Source organism: Anarhichas minor, unplaced genomic scaffold (genome assembly GCF_050575085.1).
Source record: "Anarhichas minor isolate MPS153535 unplaced genomic scaffold, ASM5057508v1 ptg000042l, whole genome shotgun sequence".
Taxonomy (NCBI): Eukaryota; Metazoa; Chordata; class Actinopteri; order Perciformes; family Anarhichadidae; genus Anarhichas; species Anarhichas minor.
The window spans coordinates 6918836-6936413 of NW_027466488.1; the positions used below are offsets into that span (position 1 = coordinate 6918836).

The following is a 17578-nucleotide window of genomic DNA, read 5'->3' on the forward strand; positions in this document are numbered from 1 at the left end:
GAATAGAAAAGAATGAAAAGGATAATCATCTCTATCAAGAGAGTTAGTTAATTTGAGAAAACACAATGGTGTGAGTAAAGGGAAGCAATACCTATATGTTGAAAATGGCAGGAGGTCTTCGTCCATGTAGCTGAGGACAATAGGGTCAAAACTAAATGAGAAACTGACATTGTTTCTCTGAATCCTGTAGGACTGAAGTATCCCGTTGGGCTCCAAAGGAGGGGTCCAAGACACAAACACCTCACTGGGCTGGCCTTGGAGGTGACTCACTTTTGGGGGAGCTAGACCATGAGGAGGGGCCTGTTTGGTTGTCACAGTTACCCAGGGGCTGTGGGTGTGTCCAGCGGGGTTGTGAGTCCGGACACTGAACTGGTACTGTGTCCAGGGACGCAGACCAGTCACTGTATACGAGACGGAGTCAGCATGTTGTGGGGATGATTCTCTGAACAGCACCTGTTGTGGATAATAAAGGTTGATGAGTTGTACTGTAGGAACACAATTCTTATTTGATGACCCCCATTGACATGGATAGAAGTGGCAGCTTGGTATTCAATCAGGATAATGACAAATGGTGAAACTGACAATGAACTTTAAAGTAACTGCCTGTAACTTCAGAGATGTTTTGTTTTACCTACCTTTCCGCTTTCATTATCCTCTTCTTTACTTCTTTCTCTCCCCTCTTCCTCCAAACTTCTCCCAATTAAGTAATACTCTCCAATTGGCCCGTTGGGCTGAGAGGGAGGGCCCCAGGTAAGTGCCACACGGTCTGGGCCAATGAAGAGAGGCCTGGGAGGGGGCTGGAAAGCAGGTGGAGCTGCTGCTGTGGTGACATGCTGGGATGGGGTGCGTGTGCAGCCTGCTAAGGTGCAAGCTTCAAGGATCAAAGTATACATGGTCCATGGCTCCAAACGACGAAACAGGAAGTTGCGCAACAGTCCACTGAATTCCAGGTTCCCCTCACTGTACAAGTTGTACATCTAGAAAGAAAGACATGGAAAGCAGGCAAGAGGAAAGAAGAGTATGCAGTGCAGTGGAAGAGGAGGAGAGAAAGAAAAGACTTTAGTATTGGTATCTATCCGCATCTCTGTCTTCTACTGTGTCTTCTCTTATGTGAGACTGATTTTATCTGAAGAGCTGTGTTTACACCTTGGTATGGGTTTTGTGTTTTTGTAGTGTGTATTGAATGTACCGTGATTATTCCATTTGGAGCACTTGGCTGATCCCAGATAAGCAGTAACGCCCTGCCCTGCTCTCTCTGCTCCGCTGTGAAGTTAGACAGGCCAGCCGGAGAAGCCTCCAGGGTCCTAATGGCAACCCATGGACTGGACACACTACCTGAGAGTTGCAAAATATCGAGTAGTAGTTCAGTGGTTAGTGCTGATATCATCTGCTCCTGATATTTTAAATGAGTTACCGATCATAATCAACCTACCTGCTTCGTTCACAGCTTCCACTCGTAGACTATACTGGCTGTACGGTTCCAGACCATAGACTGTCGCTTCTTGGACTGAACCCTGAGAGAGAAAGAGAGACACCAAGGTATGATTGTAGGGAGTCGTTGTAGGCAGGAGGAGATACGGGAGAGAAAAAAGGAACGACAAAGGAATGATTGGGCAAAAGTTAAAAAGGTGAATGAAAAAAGAGCGGAGATGGAGAAGGAAAGAGCAAAGTGAGTAGCATGTCACAGCAAGAGAAGTGAGCGAGTTAGTTCCACAAACAAATCCTGCATGAATAAAAACCCGTGCATTACTCATTAAAACGGGGAATGAAAAGGAACATTGAAACAATGGCGAGCTAAGATGACATGACATGGGAATTGTGATATCAACATTTCAACATACAGGCTCTGCCATGGTAAAGTAAGTAGACACCAGAGAAGTGGGAGAGACAGAAAGAGACTGGCAGGCAGACGGCCGTCCCTTGTGGGTGAATTCAAAGCTTCCCGATTGAGTGTTTATGTCACACATGCACCCTTTTATATCACACAGACGCAAACACACACACACACGCACACGCACACACACACACAGACACACAAAGACACAGGCGGAGTGAGTCTGCCAGTAGCTTTAGGCAGTGGGACCCAGCCCAACACCCTGGCAGACACAGGGGCAGTGTGTGTATGTGTGTGTCTGTGATACAGTGGGAACACCATTTACTAATTGATAAGAGACACACTGTTGTTTCAAAAGGCCCTGGCGTGCGATGACATGGTAGTCAGGGAGCACTAGGCTCCAGGACTGCCTGTTTGTTTATGACTGTGAGCTTTAAAGTCGCTATGAGAGTGATGTTTCTGTGTGTGTGTGTGTGTCTGTGTGAACATATTTGTTTGATTGCACAACATAGGAGGCTGTATTTTGTCATGTGTTGAGTCTGCAGTTTGAAAAAAAAAAAAAAAAAGTCTGTTCAGGATTGTATGCTTTCAGTTAAGCAACCATATGTAAAGAGATTAACTGGTAACCCACTTCAATGCAGCAGCAAGAGGATCAAAAAAGCTCCAATTCAAGCTGAATCAAATGAAAACCCTGACAAATCACCATAGCCTGGCACCAAGGATGAACTGTCTGAACAACAACCAGAATGCATGTATTCACTGTTTTCATGTCTGGGAGCCAACGTGTTTTTCATCCACAGTAAAATAGGATTAATAAGCCCCTAGACACCTAGACACAAGCTAAATCCTCCTGCAAATCACTGCACTTCTCAGTAGAGAGAGAGAGAAAGAGAGAAAGAGAGAGAGAGAGAGAGAGAGAGAGAGAGACACACAGGGATGGAGAGAGATAGAAAGAGAAGGAGGCGGTAGAAGTAAGAAATAAAGGTCGAAAGAAAAAAGAGATCGGAATGAAATGAAGTATACATAAGTAAGGCGATGTAGGACAGACAATTAGAAAAGAGGGATACAAAAAGAGAAAGAGGTGAGTAAGTTAATAACTGATGAGGGAAATAAAAAAAGGGAAGCAGGAGGAGGGGGGAGTGTGAGAAAGTCTACGACAGAGAGATTGAGTGAATTGGTAAAAAAAAAAAGCTGGAAGAAAGCTAAAGTGGGAGAGAAAAAAAAGATAGATGTGGCAAAAGGGAGAGACAGATTAAGTGAGCGAGAATGAGAGATCTCTCTACCTTAAAAGCCAGTGAAATATGTGAGGCATGTGGCCTATAAAGCGGTTAACATATGCACATTGTCAATAGCAGCATCTGGCGCTGGCAGCTTTTATAGGAGCATGGAGACTCTGCTTCAGGCCTCTAGATGGCAATACATTCAAACACTTTATCACTGAAACACACCACATTAACGGCCTTCTAACACTCACTCAACACACACACACACACACACACACACACACACACACACACACACACACACGCACTCAACAATCAAGCGCTATGAAATTCACCACCTCAGCCTTTTAAGAGCACACAAACACACACATACAGATCCGCAGACAGGCAGTAATCAAATGGTGCAACACTAAAACACACTCCTATTACATTACATTAACAGCTTCCTCAATAACCATTTCTCTCTCATACATACACGTGTAAAGAAACACACAAAATACTTTCACAGTATCTTATAACGCACATAGGAATATGTAGCCAAACATGCACACAAAACTAGAGAAAATTACATGACTAACAGAATTATGAAGAAGGTAAATTTAATATCCAATAATCCACTGCTGTGAAGGTAAACAGGAGTATAGAAAATAGAGAAAAAGACCACACAGTTGGAATACAATTTCCCAACCTTATATTTGTACTTTATGTATACTATAGAGCAACTGACCTTGATGTGTGTAATATTAAACAGTCATAGCTATTAAATGGCTGTTTCATTTTGGATGTTTCAGCACCAACTTTGGGGATAGAGCTATATTGCAATTTAGCAGTAGGTATTTATGGTGTCCCTGTAATAAATAGACCTGGTTCTAGTGAAGGATTTTACATTTCTAATGCGGCATCAGCAAAATGATAGCTGTAATGATTAACCAAGACTGTAGCAGCAAAAACAGCTTTTGATAAATGGTTGAGTTTCTGTTTTGGAAAAATGGCAAACCTATGAAGACCACATGAATAGCTACAATGTAAAATATGAAAGCGAAAGGTTCTCGTCAACCTAAAGTCAGTGAACATGTGTGTGGATGATCAAAGTAACTAGTTAATCATGCCAAATGCAAAAGAACAGAGAGGGAGCAAGAAGTCAAGAGAGAGAGAGAGAGATGAGGGAGGGTTCAGAGAGATTTGAACAGATGTAAAGGAAAGAAAGTGTAAACAAGACAGAGGGAGAAAAATGGAGACAATGATGGGGAACGAAGAGAAGAGACAGGGAGAGGTGTCACTAATTTATACATTAAAGAGCCCTCAGATCTTACATGGTTCAACACAACTTAGCATCGAGGGAAAGCAATTTATTCAATCTTTTAGTTCCTCATTCGGTCTTCTCTTTGGTGTGTGAGCTGAGCTAAAGCAGGGGTCCTCTGGAAAGTGTGTGTGCTTCTGCACGTGTAGCCTATGTAAAAGGGTCAGTGTGCATGTGTGCTCCTTGTGCAAATATATCCGTGTTTATTTGTGTGCATTTGCATGTATCCTAACAAGCCCACATCTGCATGCATCTTTTTTTGTACCCGTGTGTCACTAGCAAGTGCACAGCTGTGTGTGTGTGTGTGTGTGTGTGTGATATTCAGGTGGAGAGGCATGGTGCGGCCGGGGGGACAGTGTGTGATACTCATTAAGAATAACCATGTGTATTTGTCAAAAGAATTATGCTGATTATCTCACAAAGGCCCCAGCACTGGGCCCCGCAGAGAGACAGAGACAGAGAGACGGACCAACATTAGCATATGGCTACACACATGCATGCACACACACACACACACACACACACACACACACACACGCTCTCTCTCTCTCTTTGTCTCTCACACACACAGACGCACAGGTAAAAGTAAAGAGTGCCTAAGAACATACATGAAAGAACCATGCCTAATGATAGGTGATTGGGGTCCGCTTGGTCTGCCATCGGGATGTTTCTGTTCACGGGCCTTCCCTGGCCTCTCTGCTCTGTCATATTAAGTCTTGGAGAGATAATAAAACACCCTGCTGTTTCACCTTCTTTATGTGCCTCAGTTCTTTCAGTGTGTGGTCAAACATGCCATGATCAGAAAAGCTCCAATTCAAGTCAATTCAGCTCAATTCAAATCAATTCAATTCAGGTCTTTACTCCAGTCTATTAGCACAAGCTGTGCCCTGACCAGCCCTGCGAGAGCAGTAATTGTTTTCGAAGGTTTCTGAGGTGAGCCAGTACACCACACGCTGCTCTCTTGCGCCCCATGCCAAGCTCTCAAGCCAAGTTTGTGTGTGTGTGTGTGTGTGTACGTATTTATGTGTGCATGCCTAATTCAATGCTGCTGGAACAACTGCCCTATGTCTGTTTGCAAATGCCCTGCGTGGGTGTCCCTGCTAGTCAGTGTGCCTTAGACAAACCCTGACGATCGTGCGACACGTACACACACATACAGAAGCACACTCACAGACACACAGAGTGCCATTAGGCATGTGTTTTGTCTGTGGCCAGCACAGACTTAGAGAGAGACTGCAGGGGTCTGGAACAGGCAAGCCCACTTCACACCGACAGCCATGATTGTTTTTGGCGGCTCTAGACCCCAGGAACAGCATATTTGGTGTGTAGATATGCATACGTGTGTGTGTGTGTGTGTGTGAGAGAGAGAGAGAGAGATGTAGCTAAAGACCACTGGACAGTAGTAATGGAACACTGTGCTTAAAATCCACAGATATCTCCTAAAATTGAAATGAGCGAGAATGTATTTGTCTATGCATCCAAGATTTGTTTTATTTATTTATCTATTTTTTATTTAAAAAATAGGCGGAAGAGATGGGGAATCAAACTGAAGTAAAACTAAGCTGAACTGAAGTCACATTTAATGCAGTGAAGACTTCTCACTAAACCCCTTTGACTTGCATTATCCTGGAGGCCAATCTGTACTGCATACACCAGTAACTAAAGGTTTACATGTATGAAAGAGAAACAAAAACACAACAGCCTCCTCCAGACTACAGTCAAAAGTAAAGACCACTTCCAAAACAAACACTTGACAAGGATTCAGATACACATTTTCACTTACACACACACACGTCTTCAGTCACCACAAATATATAAAACAATTTTTTGCCCCTTTTCTCTTATAAGCACTCACACTCAGCATTTCTCTAAAGTGATGACCATCACATCGCAGTTGCTCCACTAAACACCCATTAAGACAAGTGGAGAGCACTACACTGGATGGTGTGGCCTCTTCACAGACAGACACACAATAACACACAACCTGTCATTACTGAGAGAGAGAGAGCGAGAGAGAGCACAATGAGAGAGGGAGGAAGAGGAAGTAGGAGAATATAAACTGAAAAAAAATCACTTGAGAGAGGGAGACAGATGAAGAGGGAATGGAGGGGGGTAAATATGGATAAGAATAATATAAAAACTGTAATTTGTGACAGAGGTATAGAAACCCCAGATGGAAATTTAGTAATGGAGGCAGAACTGAGCAGAAGGAGGAGTTGTGAATACGATGAGGAGACGGAGAGAAAGATTGCAGTGAGGTGAAGAGGGAGTGTTGCAGCCTGATTATTTGGCTGTTTATGCAGAATGCTAAGAGCCCTCCAATCAGAGTTGGAGACCTCGAACTAAGGGGTCTGATAGGCCGAGGGCCCAACGAACTCTGCATCCAAGTCTCCTTATTCTCTCCTCTAATCCTTCCTTCCTCTCTTCACCTATCTTCTCTCCTCTCAACCTCCTCATCCCTCTCACCCTCTGTGCACTCAACTCTGCATTGCTCTCCTGTCTCCACTCCTTTGTCTCCCTCATTTGCTAAAGGGTGTGACTGAGAGCAAGGGCAAAGCCTCGACGTTCCTATTTCTTAGACCACCCTCTGTCCTTAGCTCCGTCTCTTCGGTGGTTAAGCATCACAAAGAGGAAAACTGAAAGTAAAAGAGTGTGCAAAGCAACAAGTGAAGGAATAAAGCTGTTTCCCAATCTTGTTTCCAGGCAACAACACAACTTATTCTATTCACACAGTTAACCGAGCTAAAACATGTCAGTCTGATTGAAATACATACTGTAAAGTACTGATACCAAAATATTTCTATTATACTATATCCAGATCTTCATGATGCGAAAAAAAACTATGGTGGCTGAGAGAGGTCAATGGACTCAACTTAATAAAACACTTCTGCGAAATTCAGAAATGTGTTGCAAATATAGAAAACACAAGGTCTTCAGTCTTGTGTATTAAATGTTTGTTACTTCTGATTTAATTTGGCCAGGGCATTTCCATATCCCATTTAGCACATTGACTCTTTTTTGACAAATGCAAAAAACAACTCAAATTTTGCCGTTTACGCACAGCTTTTTTTAATGAGATACTTAAAAATGCACATAAAAGCGTGATTGGAAACACGGCTACTGATGAATTGAGTCAACAATGTTTATTTTAGTTTTAACATTCTGATTCCAATTGAATGGAGATGACTGCTATACAACCGCTAACTGGTTGATCACTTTTTGAGTCTCCGGTAGACCTGTGTTGAAGATAAATCTTAAAGGAATACTTTGGGAAATATGCTTTTTTGCTGAGAGTCTTGTTGCTAGTGTGAGGTTCCCAGGTATCAGTGTAGACCCAAGAAAGTCATTGGCAAAGAAATAGTCACTTCTGGTTTGTACGGATTAAACAAAGGATTTATAAAAGACTATTAAAGAACCAGGCTAGCAGTATCTCTTTGCTTCTCGTCTTTACCATAGCTAAGCTAAGCTAAGCTAACTAGCTGCAGCCTCATATCTATCCAACAGATTGCATCGATCTTCTCATCTAACGCTCAACAAGAAAGCAAATTAAGTATATTTCCCCAACTGTTGAAGTACTTCCTTACTTCAGGTTAGCTCACTTGTGTGTCAACCTGGAAACACGCCAGCTGAGCTATTCTCAGTCCTTTTGGTGATGCTCACATGAGTCACTCTGAAACACATACCAACATACAGTATTCCCAAACTCTGCATCTGTATTCATACTATGTGTTCAAACCCTATTTTTAACGCTGTTACTTGTTTGTCCAAATCTAATCATTCAACGCACCTGCAGACCATTCATGTCTAAGTACACACCACATATTCTGATAACATGTCCATACTTTTAAACATCTCCCAACTGCGCATGCCTAAATACACACATTCTGACAGGTGACACACAAACACAAACACACACACACACACACACACGTAATGAAACCTCATGTTGGCGTTGAGACACAGTTCGCCGGCTGGCCCTCGCTGTCCCGTGCTCTTAATGGTAAACTAACAGATTGTAAACATGCTGCTAGCTCTCTCTCTCTCCACTCTCTCTTTCTCTCCACCTCCTTCTCTCTATCCATCTCTCTTCTTTCACTTCCCTCTTACTCCTGTGTACTTCATGCTTCCTCCTCTATTCCCATCCCTTCTTTCCTTCTCCTCTCTCTCTCTCTCTCTCTCTCTCTCTCTCTCTCTTTCTTTCTTTTCCTGGGGTATTTTTTAAACAATGTGTCCTTCATGTACGGTTGGTTACGGGGTGTACAGAAGGACATCATTAGCGCTGGTGGTTAAGCTGTAATTTACACCATTACCGAGGTAGGGGCCATTTTTATTGCCTAGTAAATTTCAGCTCTGAAATATTTAGACCATATGGCTCAATTTGTGTAATAACCTTAATTTCCAAGCACCCTTCAGCTCCCTTCAGCGCCGGCTGTTGTTGGCGGATGGTGGAGTGGTGTGTGTACACATTCGTATGTGTGTGCACGGTTTGGGGTTGGAGCACGCACACACACGTTCACACACGCATACACGTACACAGAAACATGGACATGGCAAAAATGTTAACGCATACTCTGCACATAACCTCTTCCACACGCTCTCACTGATTCATTCATTCACACACACTTAAACATAAGCGTGCGCACACACACACACACACGTATGTACATGGCGGTAGCAGATTAATAGGGTGTCAGCTTGTGTTTGGGTGAGGGAGCGTCAGGCGTCGGCCAGATGGTTCTCAGGGATGATGACTGTCAGGGGTCCTGCTCTGATCAATGGGATGTATTAATACAGCACACGCGCATTGTTGCACAGACACACATGAACAGAAATATGCTATGCATGTGCAAAGGCACACATGCAACGATATTCAGACATATGTATCCACATAGAGTAACACACACACACACACACACACACACACACACACACAAATGTATGCACAAGGTCTAACTTCACCAGTGATCCCAAGGGCCACAGTGTAACATCTGGAAGAGCCAAGGGAGGGAGGAAAGGACAGAAGATTAAAAGAGGAGAGAGAGGGAGGTGGTAGGCAGGGAGACGCAGGAGGATTTAAAAAGTGGATCGAGGGAGAGAAGAGCAGCTACAGATGCAAGAGAGGAGAGAAAAGTGACTGGAGGAGGGAAACGAGGTGCAAAGGGTGTAAGGGAAAAGAAAGGAGATTGAGGAGTAAGGCGTAAAAGAAGGTTGTAAAAATGATGAGAGAAGGAAAAGAGGAGCTGAGGAAATTAAGGATGGGGTAGAAGGTGATGTAGGTAGAGGAATGGGAGGGTGCAGAGGAAATCAGGACGGAGACCAAAGAAGGAAGAGAATGAGGGGGGAGAAAATGAGAGATCAGGCAGAAAATGCAAAAGATCTGCAAGGAAGTAAAGACAAGAAAACAGACAAGAAAAAGAAAAAGAAGTGTGAAAGATGGAAGAGAGGAGAGGATCTAGAAGAGGCATGAGGTTAGGGCCGGTGCCTGAAACAAAGGTGGATGTTTAGCTGCCAACCGAAGACCTTGGACAGAATTTGGAAGGAGGTGAAAGAAAAAGAGAAGACAGTAAAGAGTGAACACCAAGAGGAAGATAATAATGAAGAGAATTATAAAGCAAAGGAAAAATAAGGGAACCATGATGCAAGACAAGGAACTTGACAGGGTTGTGTGAGTGACTAACATGTCTGTCGGAAAGGTGTAAAGCAGGGGTGTCAAACATACGGCCCGCCACGTCATTTTATGTGGCCCGCGAATCCGTCAGATTAAAAAATTAAAAAATTAAAAAAAATAATAATAATTTAAAGTTAGACTTGATAATAAAAATATTCCCATAGTCGAAATTATGAGATAGAAAGTCGAAGTTATGAGATACTTAAACACAGTCACAGAAGCAGCTCTTTGGCTGGTTACTCTACACTTGACATGGAAATGTATGTGAGTACATTGAAGACTACTTTAAACGTGGCTTTACAACAGATGAAACACTTCACGTGGGATTGTGCAAACGCACCCTTGAAATGATTTTAACCATTGAACAAAGTTATTGTAATAACTTGTCTTTGATATTTTCTTTAATAGTTTGATCTTTGATAGAGTAATGTGGGTTTCTTAACCCTAAATTAAAAGGATTTAAGTTATAATAACAGAAATGTGCTTAAATATAGTTTTACATTTATATAACTGCATGTACAATATTTTAACACTTGAATAAACAATAATCAAATGCAGAGACAGATATTTACCAATATGTTAGGAGTAGTTACATTTACACAGTCTTACATTTACAACCGGCCCTTTGTGGGCGACCGTGATGCTGATGTGGCCCAGAGTGAAAATGAGTTTGACACCCCTGGTGTAAAGCATGGAGTGTGAATCTGTGTGTGTGTGTGTGTGTGTGTGTGAGACTGTGTGTGCGCCAGGCAGCGCGTAGGGGTCTAGTGAGGCAGGCCGCCTGCGCTTCGTACCCTCATTCCGTCCGATTGCCATGACGACCCCATTAATCAGCCAAGCTGGCACAGAGCAGGGTTCCCAGCCCAGCCTGAGATCAATATACACACAATACACACATACCAAATGGACACAGACACACACACACACACACACAATACATCCACAAATACAAAAATTATGAGCAGAAAGAAACGAGTGGATTAGTGAACATTAAAGAGAGAAAAGGGTGAGGAAAGAGCATAGAAGAGAAAAGGAAAATAGAGTCAAAGTCACTTCTTCTCTCCTTAAAGTTGAAAAAATAAATATGTTCCTGTGAAAGAAGGAATCTACTATAGGACTTATTATTATTTCAAAAGTATAAATCAATGTTTTCAAAATGCCCTTTTAACTGATTGCTTGTTTATCTCTTAAACCTCACATTAACTCACCTTTTAAGTTTCAAAAACAATTCTTCAAGACAAGACACAAAAGCCTAAGAGGCTTGTCCTTTTCAAGTTTGCTCAGAACTTTGTTTCTTTGTGTATTCCTGAACAACCAAGCGCATGTGGTGAATGCACCTGCGTGACAAATGACCGCCACCAAAATAAGTCTATGCCATGTCAATGAGCCTCTCACACATACGCAAACTCACACACGCACACACAAACACAGAGTGTTCCATATCAATGAGAGGGTGAAAGGTCTCCATTTACATCTTGTATTAATTATGAGTGACAAGCCAAAGGTCACCGAGGGAGAAGAGGCCACTCGTATGGACAGAATATAGATCTATGCTTCTACCTCTGCTCCCTCCTTTCCCTATCTATCACTCTGTCTCGCCCCCCTCTTGTTCCTTCACTTGTCTTTTCATCCCCCTCCACACTCTCTTTTGGTCTCACTCATTATTGTTCCTCTTTTCTTTTATCTCTCTTGCTTTCTGTATTATCTGTATTGTTCTTTGTTCTACCAATCTATCGCTCTGTCTTTTGCTTTTGCCCATTTCTCTCAAGTGTGTGAATATTGATGAGTTTATCTCCATTCCCCTTTTTTGAGTGTCTCAACCTTTAGATCTTTATTTATCTCTTTCATGCACACACACACGCACACGCGCACACACACATACAGGTGTGTAGTAGTATGCAGAGAGGATGCTCGCCACTGTTGGCAAATATCCCATTGCAACTTTGGGTGAACTTAGCCTTATTGAGCTGCCATCTCATATTTAGACTAGATGACATCTGTTACCAGTACTATGTGTGCACGTACAGTACGTACATGAGTCTGTGTGTGCGTGTTTGTGTCTTTGGATTGAGAGGGCTTGCGTATTTGTTATTTCCTGTTTTGGAGAATCAGGCATAGCACTAACTTGTGGGTAGGTCCCTGGAGAATAGAAGGCCATGGGCAGTGTGTGTGTGTGTGTCTTTAGGCCCCTCACCGGCAAACAGATGGCACCAGCACCACAGGTAGAGTCCAAATTTCTTCACATGCATCACAAATGACAATAGACACACACACACACACACACACACACATATATATATATATATACTGTATATTATATTTATCGACCATATACATTGTGATCAAAGAGGAGACTGTCCTCACAGATAAATGCATCCATGCTCCCATCATCCAGCATTCCCTGTGCATGTGTGTGTATGTGTGGATTTACCTCAACAGTGAGAGCAGTAACAGCAGTTGAGTTGAGCGTTGGGTCCTGTTGGTGCTTCTTGTAAACCAGTTCATAATGGGAAATGAGACCGTTGGGCTGTCCCGGTTCCCTCCACTTCAGATGGGCTGAGTATGCACCTGTCAAAGTGCACAGCACGTGAGACTGTTATAGTGATTCAACACAAGAACATTTGAACCAAACCAGTTATCGTGTGAATTGGTGAACTCACCGGTGGGTGTGACAGTGGGAGAGGCCATATCTTGTGGTTCTGCCTGTAAGGTCTGAGCTAAAGCCCACTGGCTCAGAACTGAGCCTTTGGAGTTGTGGGAGCGAACCCTGTACTGCAGGAAGCTGAAGGGTCGCAGGCCAGGGCTTGCATCATAAAATTCAAGCGGCCCACTGGACCAGATAAAAACCAGCAGCTCCTCCTCTGTTCCTACTGGACGCCTATAACAGAATAAATACTTGGACCAGACATTCATGAAGCCATCTTCAATATAGTTTTGTACACTTTTTATACATCTAAATAATATAGTTAAAGTTATGTTAAATTGAAACCGCTTAAGTTGTTCTGAATATATGAAAAGCAGCACTTTAGATATGTTTGAATAAGTGATACAGTATCATTTTCCAAGCATTTTTGGGAAGCTTTGGCTACCAAAATACTGCACTATTTTTTTAAGTAAACTTTCTATTTGTACCTGTACTGAAAGTATATTGACATTTCAAATGTTGTGTATATTCAAAATATACTGCTTTGAATGAAATAAAAAAAAAAGTATTATTTTATCTGTTATCTAAAAGCATTTTAGTATACTTTAGTGCACTGAAAATAAGCACACTTATTTTGTGTGGAATTGAAATAAGAAATGTAACATCACGTCTCAAACATCATGTGTAAGTAAGTCCCTGGCTGATGCAAGCACACTGATGCCTTGGTAAGCCTCTTTGTCTGTGATTATGTGCGGTTTCAGGTGTGACTGTGAGAGAGAGATTTTTCTATTTTATCCAAGTCCCTGTCTGCCTGAGTCTGATCATGCCAGGTGTGTCAGTGTGTGTGTGCGCGTGTGTGTGTGCACACTGCTATGCTAATGTGTGTTTCCTGAGGACTTAAAGGGCTTAGTCTGGTCTGACCCTGCATACAGATCACACAGTCTTTGGTCAACAAGCAGACCACGACCTTCAGCATGCATTAATACATACTCGCAGATGCACACGCACACACACACGCACGCACACACACAAAGTACGTAGATTGGTAAGCAGACTTTTGCTTGAAGATACGTATATCCCTAAAACGTCTATGTTTTTCTGTATGTAAAGGTAACTATGTATATTGTATGTATGAACAGAGTGTATGATTAATGTATATGACTTCTGGTTCATAAGTGTTGTAGTGATAGACTGAGTAATGTGAGTTCATTATTACATTGGTTTGTATGAATAGGTTAGAATGTGAAAACAGCTTTTTGTATGGTGCAGTAGTTTCTTTGTCTGCTTGTCTATACTTCATGATCCACTTTCTCATAATCAAAGGAGACTTGCTCCTCCAGACAGACAGTCATATGACAATAAAACACATTGTATGTTCAACTATGGCTGTTCAACTAGGATTTTTGTGGGTATAAACACAGGTTCATTAATTAATAAAAAAGTAATGTACATCTCAAAGTGCACAACTTCAACTCAGCAGCACGAATGGAACAGTTGAAAAATGTGGCCTAAAGTAACAATCCCAGTTTTGTCCAGTAAACAGAAATTATTAAACAATTTCTTAAGTCTGTTATTAATAATAGCTATGGACACGCATGATTCATTCACTTCAAAGGGATATAATGCACAATACCACAGCAATATCATTTCAAAATTTGAGGCCGCCACCTAAAAAGATGATATCCATTGTCATTGTGCATTATTACCATTATAACTGTGATGACAGTGTTGTTACACAACATCAAAAAGTCTTAGGTTGAAGGTAAGGGTGGGCAGTTTGATACGCAAACCATGTGACTTTGACACTGTCTCCAGTCAGTGTTAGTGTGTTTTACCCTGAAGGCAATCTTCCCCTGACCTCAAGCAGGTTGTTATAGTTGCGATAACTAAAAATTAGAGGCTAGCAGATCCGAAAATGCTCAAGTGGTTGATAGAAAGGTTATCAGAGTAACTGTGGAAGTCAAGGGCAAACAAACTGTGTTGCAAACAAAATTTGTCGAGGAACAAACAAAACGGAAAAGAAAAATACTTGCATGCGAATATTTCACATTACAACTATTCACGGCAGTGATGCAAATTTGCAAAAGTTACAACACTTTTTTCAATAAAATGTTCAGATAGATTTACACAGGGAGAGGACCAACCAGAGGATCCCTTTGACCCAGAGCAGCATCTGGCAGTCTGTCTGAGGTCAATTGTTGTCTAGTCTAAGCTAGTTTCCTTTTAGCGAATACTCTGAGTGAATTTGAGTTCCCTCTGGTAAACAGTCATGCGGTCTATATGTCTCGGGCTTTTATTGTGCAAGCTGAAAACGGAAGGAGTGGATCTGGTATGTGCTGCCTTTGTCAAGGTTAAAAGGAGTAATACAGTTGATGTACTGTGTTGATGTACAGTGTAGTGTAGGTTTTGAATATGTCTGTTCCACACATCGTGATTGGTGGATACCTTTATCAGTGGTGCGAAAGCTCAAAGAAATCTTAATCCGACACATTTTTTTTTTTAAATGTAGCTTTTTCGCAGTATAATATTCCTGTTCTGTGTGAATTTACTCACATGAAAAAATAATATCAACGTGCGAACCCATTACATTCTTCTTGACACAAGGTGAAATGTGCCCTCAGTGAAATTATTAAGATCTGTCTGATGATTTAGGAAGTATTTCCAGCATTTGTGTGTGTATATATACACAGTATAAGTGTGTTTTATGTGTGTATGTTACCTGTAAATATAGTAGGATGTGATGAGTCCATTGGGTTTTTGGGGGGGTGACCAGTGGATCTCCAGGACTCTGGCTCCAGCTGCCTTTACTGTGGGGGGCAGCAGACCTTCTGGGGCGGTCTCTAAAGTCCGCACATACAATCCCTCTCCTACACCACACCCATCTCCAAGGGGAAAACAGGAACAATTTGTCACAGAACACACAAATATCTTGAGTGTATTAGACAATCCCAACGGCTGACAATCTGTCTTATATTTTTTGTAGTTTTAATTTCAGAAACTATCCTCCAACCACACCGCAATGAGCCTCTGAACTGTACGGCTGATTCCATTGTCTCTTATTTAAAACAAGGAAACAACAACGAACCACAAACAAAAAAATGATAAACACAAAATATCATCTTTTTTTATGCTCCTCTGTCAACGCTTGCACCATGGCACATTTTTTGAGTCAATCCGTTTACTAACAATTTTCACAAGTTAACGTTGTATGAGACTTTCATTTATTTGCACAACGTTTTTACGCCGCACAGCTAATTGTCTTATGGATAGTGAATCTGTCAAACTGAAATCAGTAGAATCAAATACTTACCAATTTGACAGGCCTGCACTCTGATGTGGTAGGCGGTGAATGGCTCTAGATCTGTCACAGTGAGGTGCCGGTCTTGGCCAGCAGGACACATTATGGCTCTGTCACTTCCTGGATTTAACAGGATGATGTAGTTTACAGGCTTGCTGCTGTTGAGCTGAGCTGAGGAAAAGCAGAAAGACCCACGGGATGTGATTATCTTTAGTTAGCTGTGTTTTTTGCTTTAGTACATATATCCCAAAAAAAAAACCATTTCTGTATTTCATGAATCCAGAAGGACACACCAAGCTGACCATAAAAGCAGTACTTATAAAAAGTGTGCCACCACTTTTAGTTATCTTACATTATTAGGTAAGTTGTAGATATGCTGTACTTTTGTATTGCCACCAAATCATCGACAGTGCGCAGGTATAGATGAGTGAAGTCTTTTACACCTGAACGACCTACATTTGCCTTGATGCCCAGAAATGTTTAAAAACAGCGGCAAGATATATTTTAACATCTGAAGGTCCATGTTCGATTCAAGTTGCAAAAAAGAGCAGTCAGTTGAGACACAATACAACATTTTAATTCACTACTTATAGACTCACTCAAGGAAGTCTTACTCCATGCTGCCAGACAGTTTTTGAACATGTTAAGTAACTTTATAATGACAGAACTGTATTGTATACAATACAGAAAATAGTTAAGACCAGGTGTTTGTATTTGATCATGTTAAGTCTGTATTCAAATGGTTGGATATGAATAAACGTAATTAAGGAAGTAACTATCTGTAGAATATATGATGTCCGGCAAGCGCACCTACATACTTCCTTTTGTCTTAAAACTGATTGCCTCTTGCCTTCACAATCCTGGCACCTTGGCCTCACAACCAGACAAAAGCACACCAATGTATACATACAGAAAGACCCACACAGATACACACACGCACCTCGACTTTGTTAATATTCTCACCGGAGGTTTTTCCATAATTCAGGCCAACTGTATTGTGATGGGTTATTCAACATTCATGAACTCTGGATATCTCGAGAACGAACTGATTACCAGACAAATGAAAGACTTCAATTATTCACCCCCCAACTCACATATGCACACATGCACCTAAACACATACACACACACCTACACACACCTCTGACTTCAGCACACGCACGCACGCATACGCACGCACACACTCACACAGACAAACAAACACACACACACACAGAGAGAGATCATAATGCATCTCTCATTGATCAGTATTTTCCTCTGCCATAGATGTTTAATCGTCTGCGATATATATTTAAGTTCTATTATTTACAACCAATCAGCTGTTTTGCCATCTCCTATTTCACACACATGACGCCCACAATTACAAATGCACACTTACATACAACAAAAATCATGCACACAAATAAAGTGCTCACACACACACACACACACACACACACACACACACACACACACACACACACACACACACACACACACACACACACACACACACACACACACACACACACACACACGCGGAAATGGAGGAATTGATCCGAAAGTAAATGTATTTTTAATAGCCATACGTCAGTGCTTTGGCAGTCAATGTATGCATATGAAGACACAAACA

General features: G+C 41.7%; 1 protein-coding gene across 1 annotated transcript in view; it reads right to left on the minus strand.

Moving 5' to 3' along the window:
- The window catches only part of ush2a (Usher syndrome 2A (autosomal recessive, mild)), a 193846-nt gene that overhangs the window by 13425 nt on the left and 162843 nt on the right, over positions 1-17578 (minus strand). Inside the window, exons 70-77 of the mRNA XM_076110215.1 lie at positions 15980-16138; positions 15389-15551; positions 12686-12903; positions 12457-12593; positions 1433-1514; positions 1190-1335; positions 636-977; positions 92-453 (exon numbers count right to left, since the gene is read on the minus strand). Coding sequence (XP_075966330.1) covers positions 92-453; positions 636-977; positions 1190-1335; positions 1433-1514; positions 12457-12593; positions 12686-12903; positions 15389-15551; positions 15980-16138 — 1609 coding nt within the window. The remainder of the gene's footprint in view (positions 1-91; positions 454-635; positions 978-1189; positions 1336-1432; positions 1515-12456; positions 12594-12685; positions 12904-15388; positions 15552-15979; positions 16139-17578) is intronic.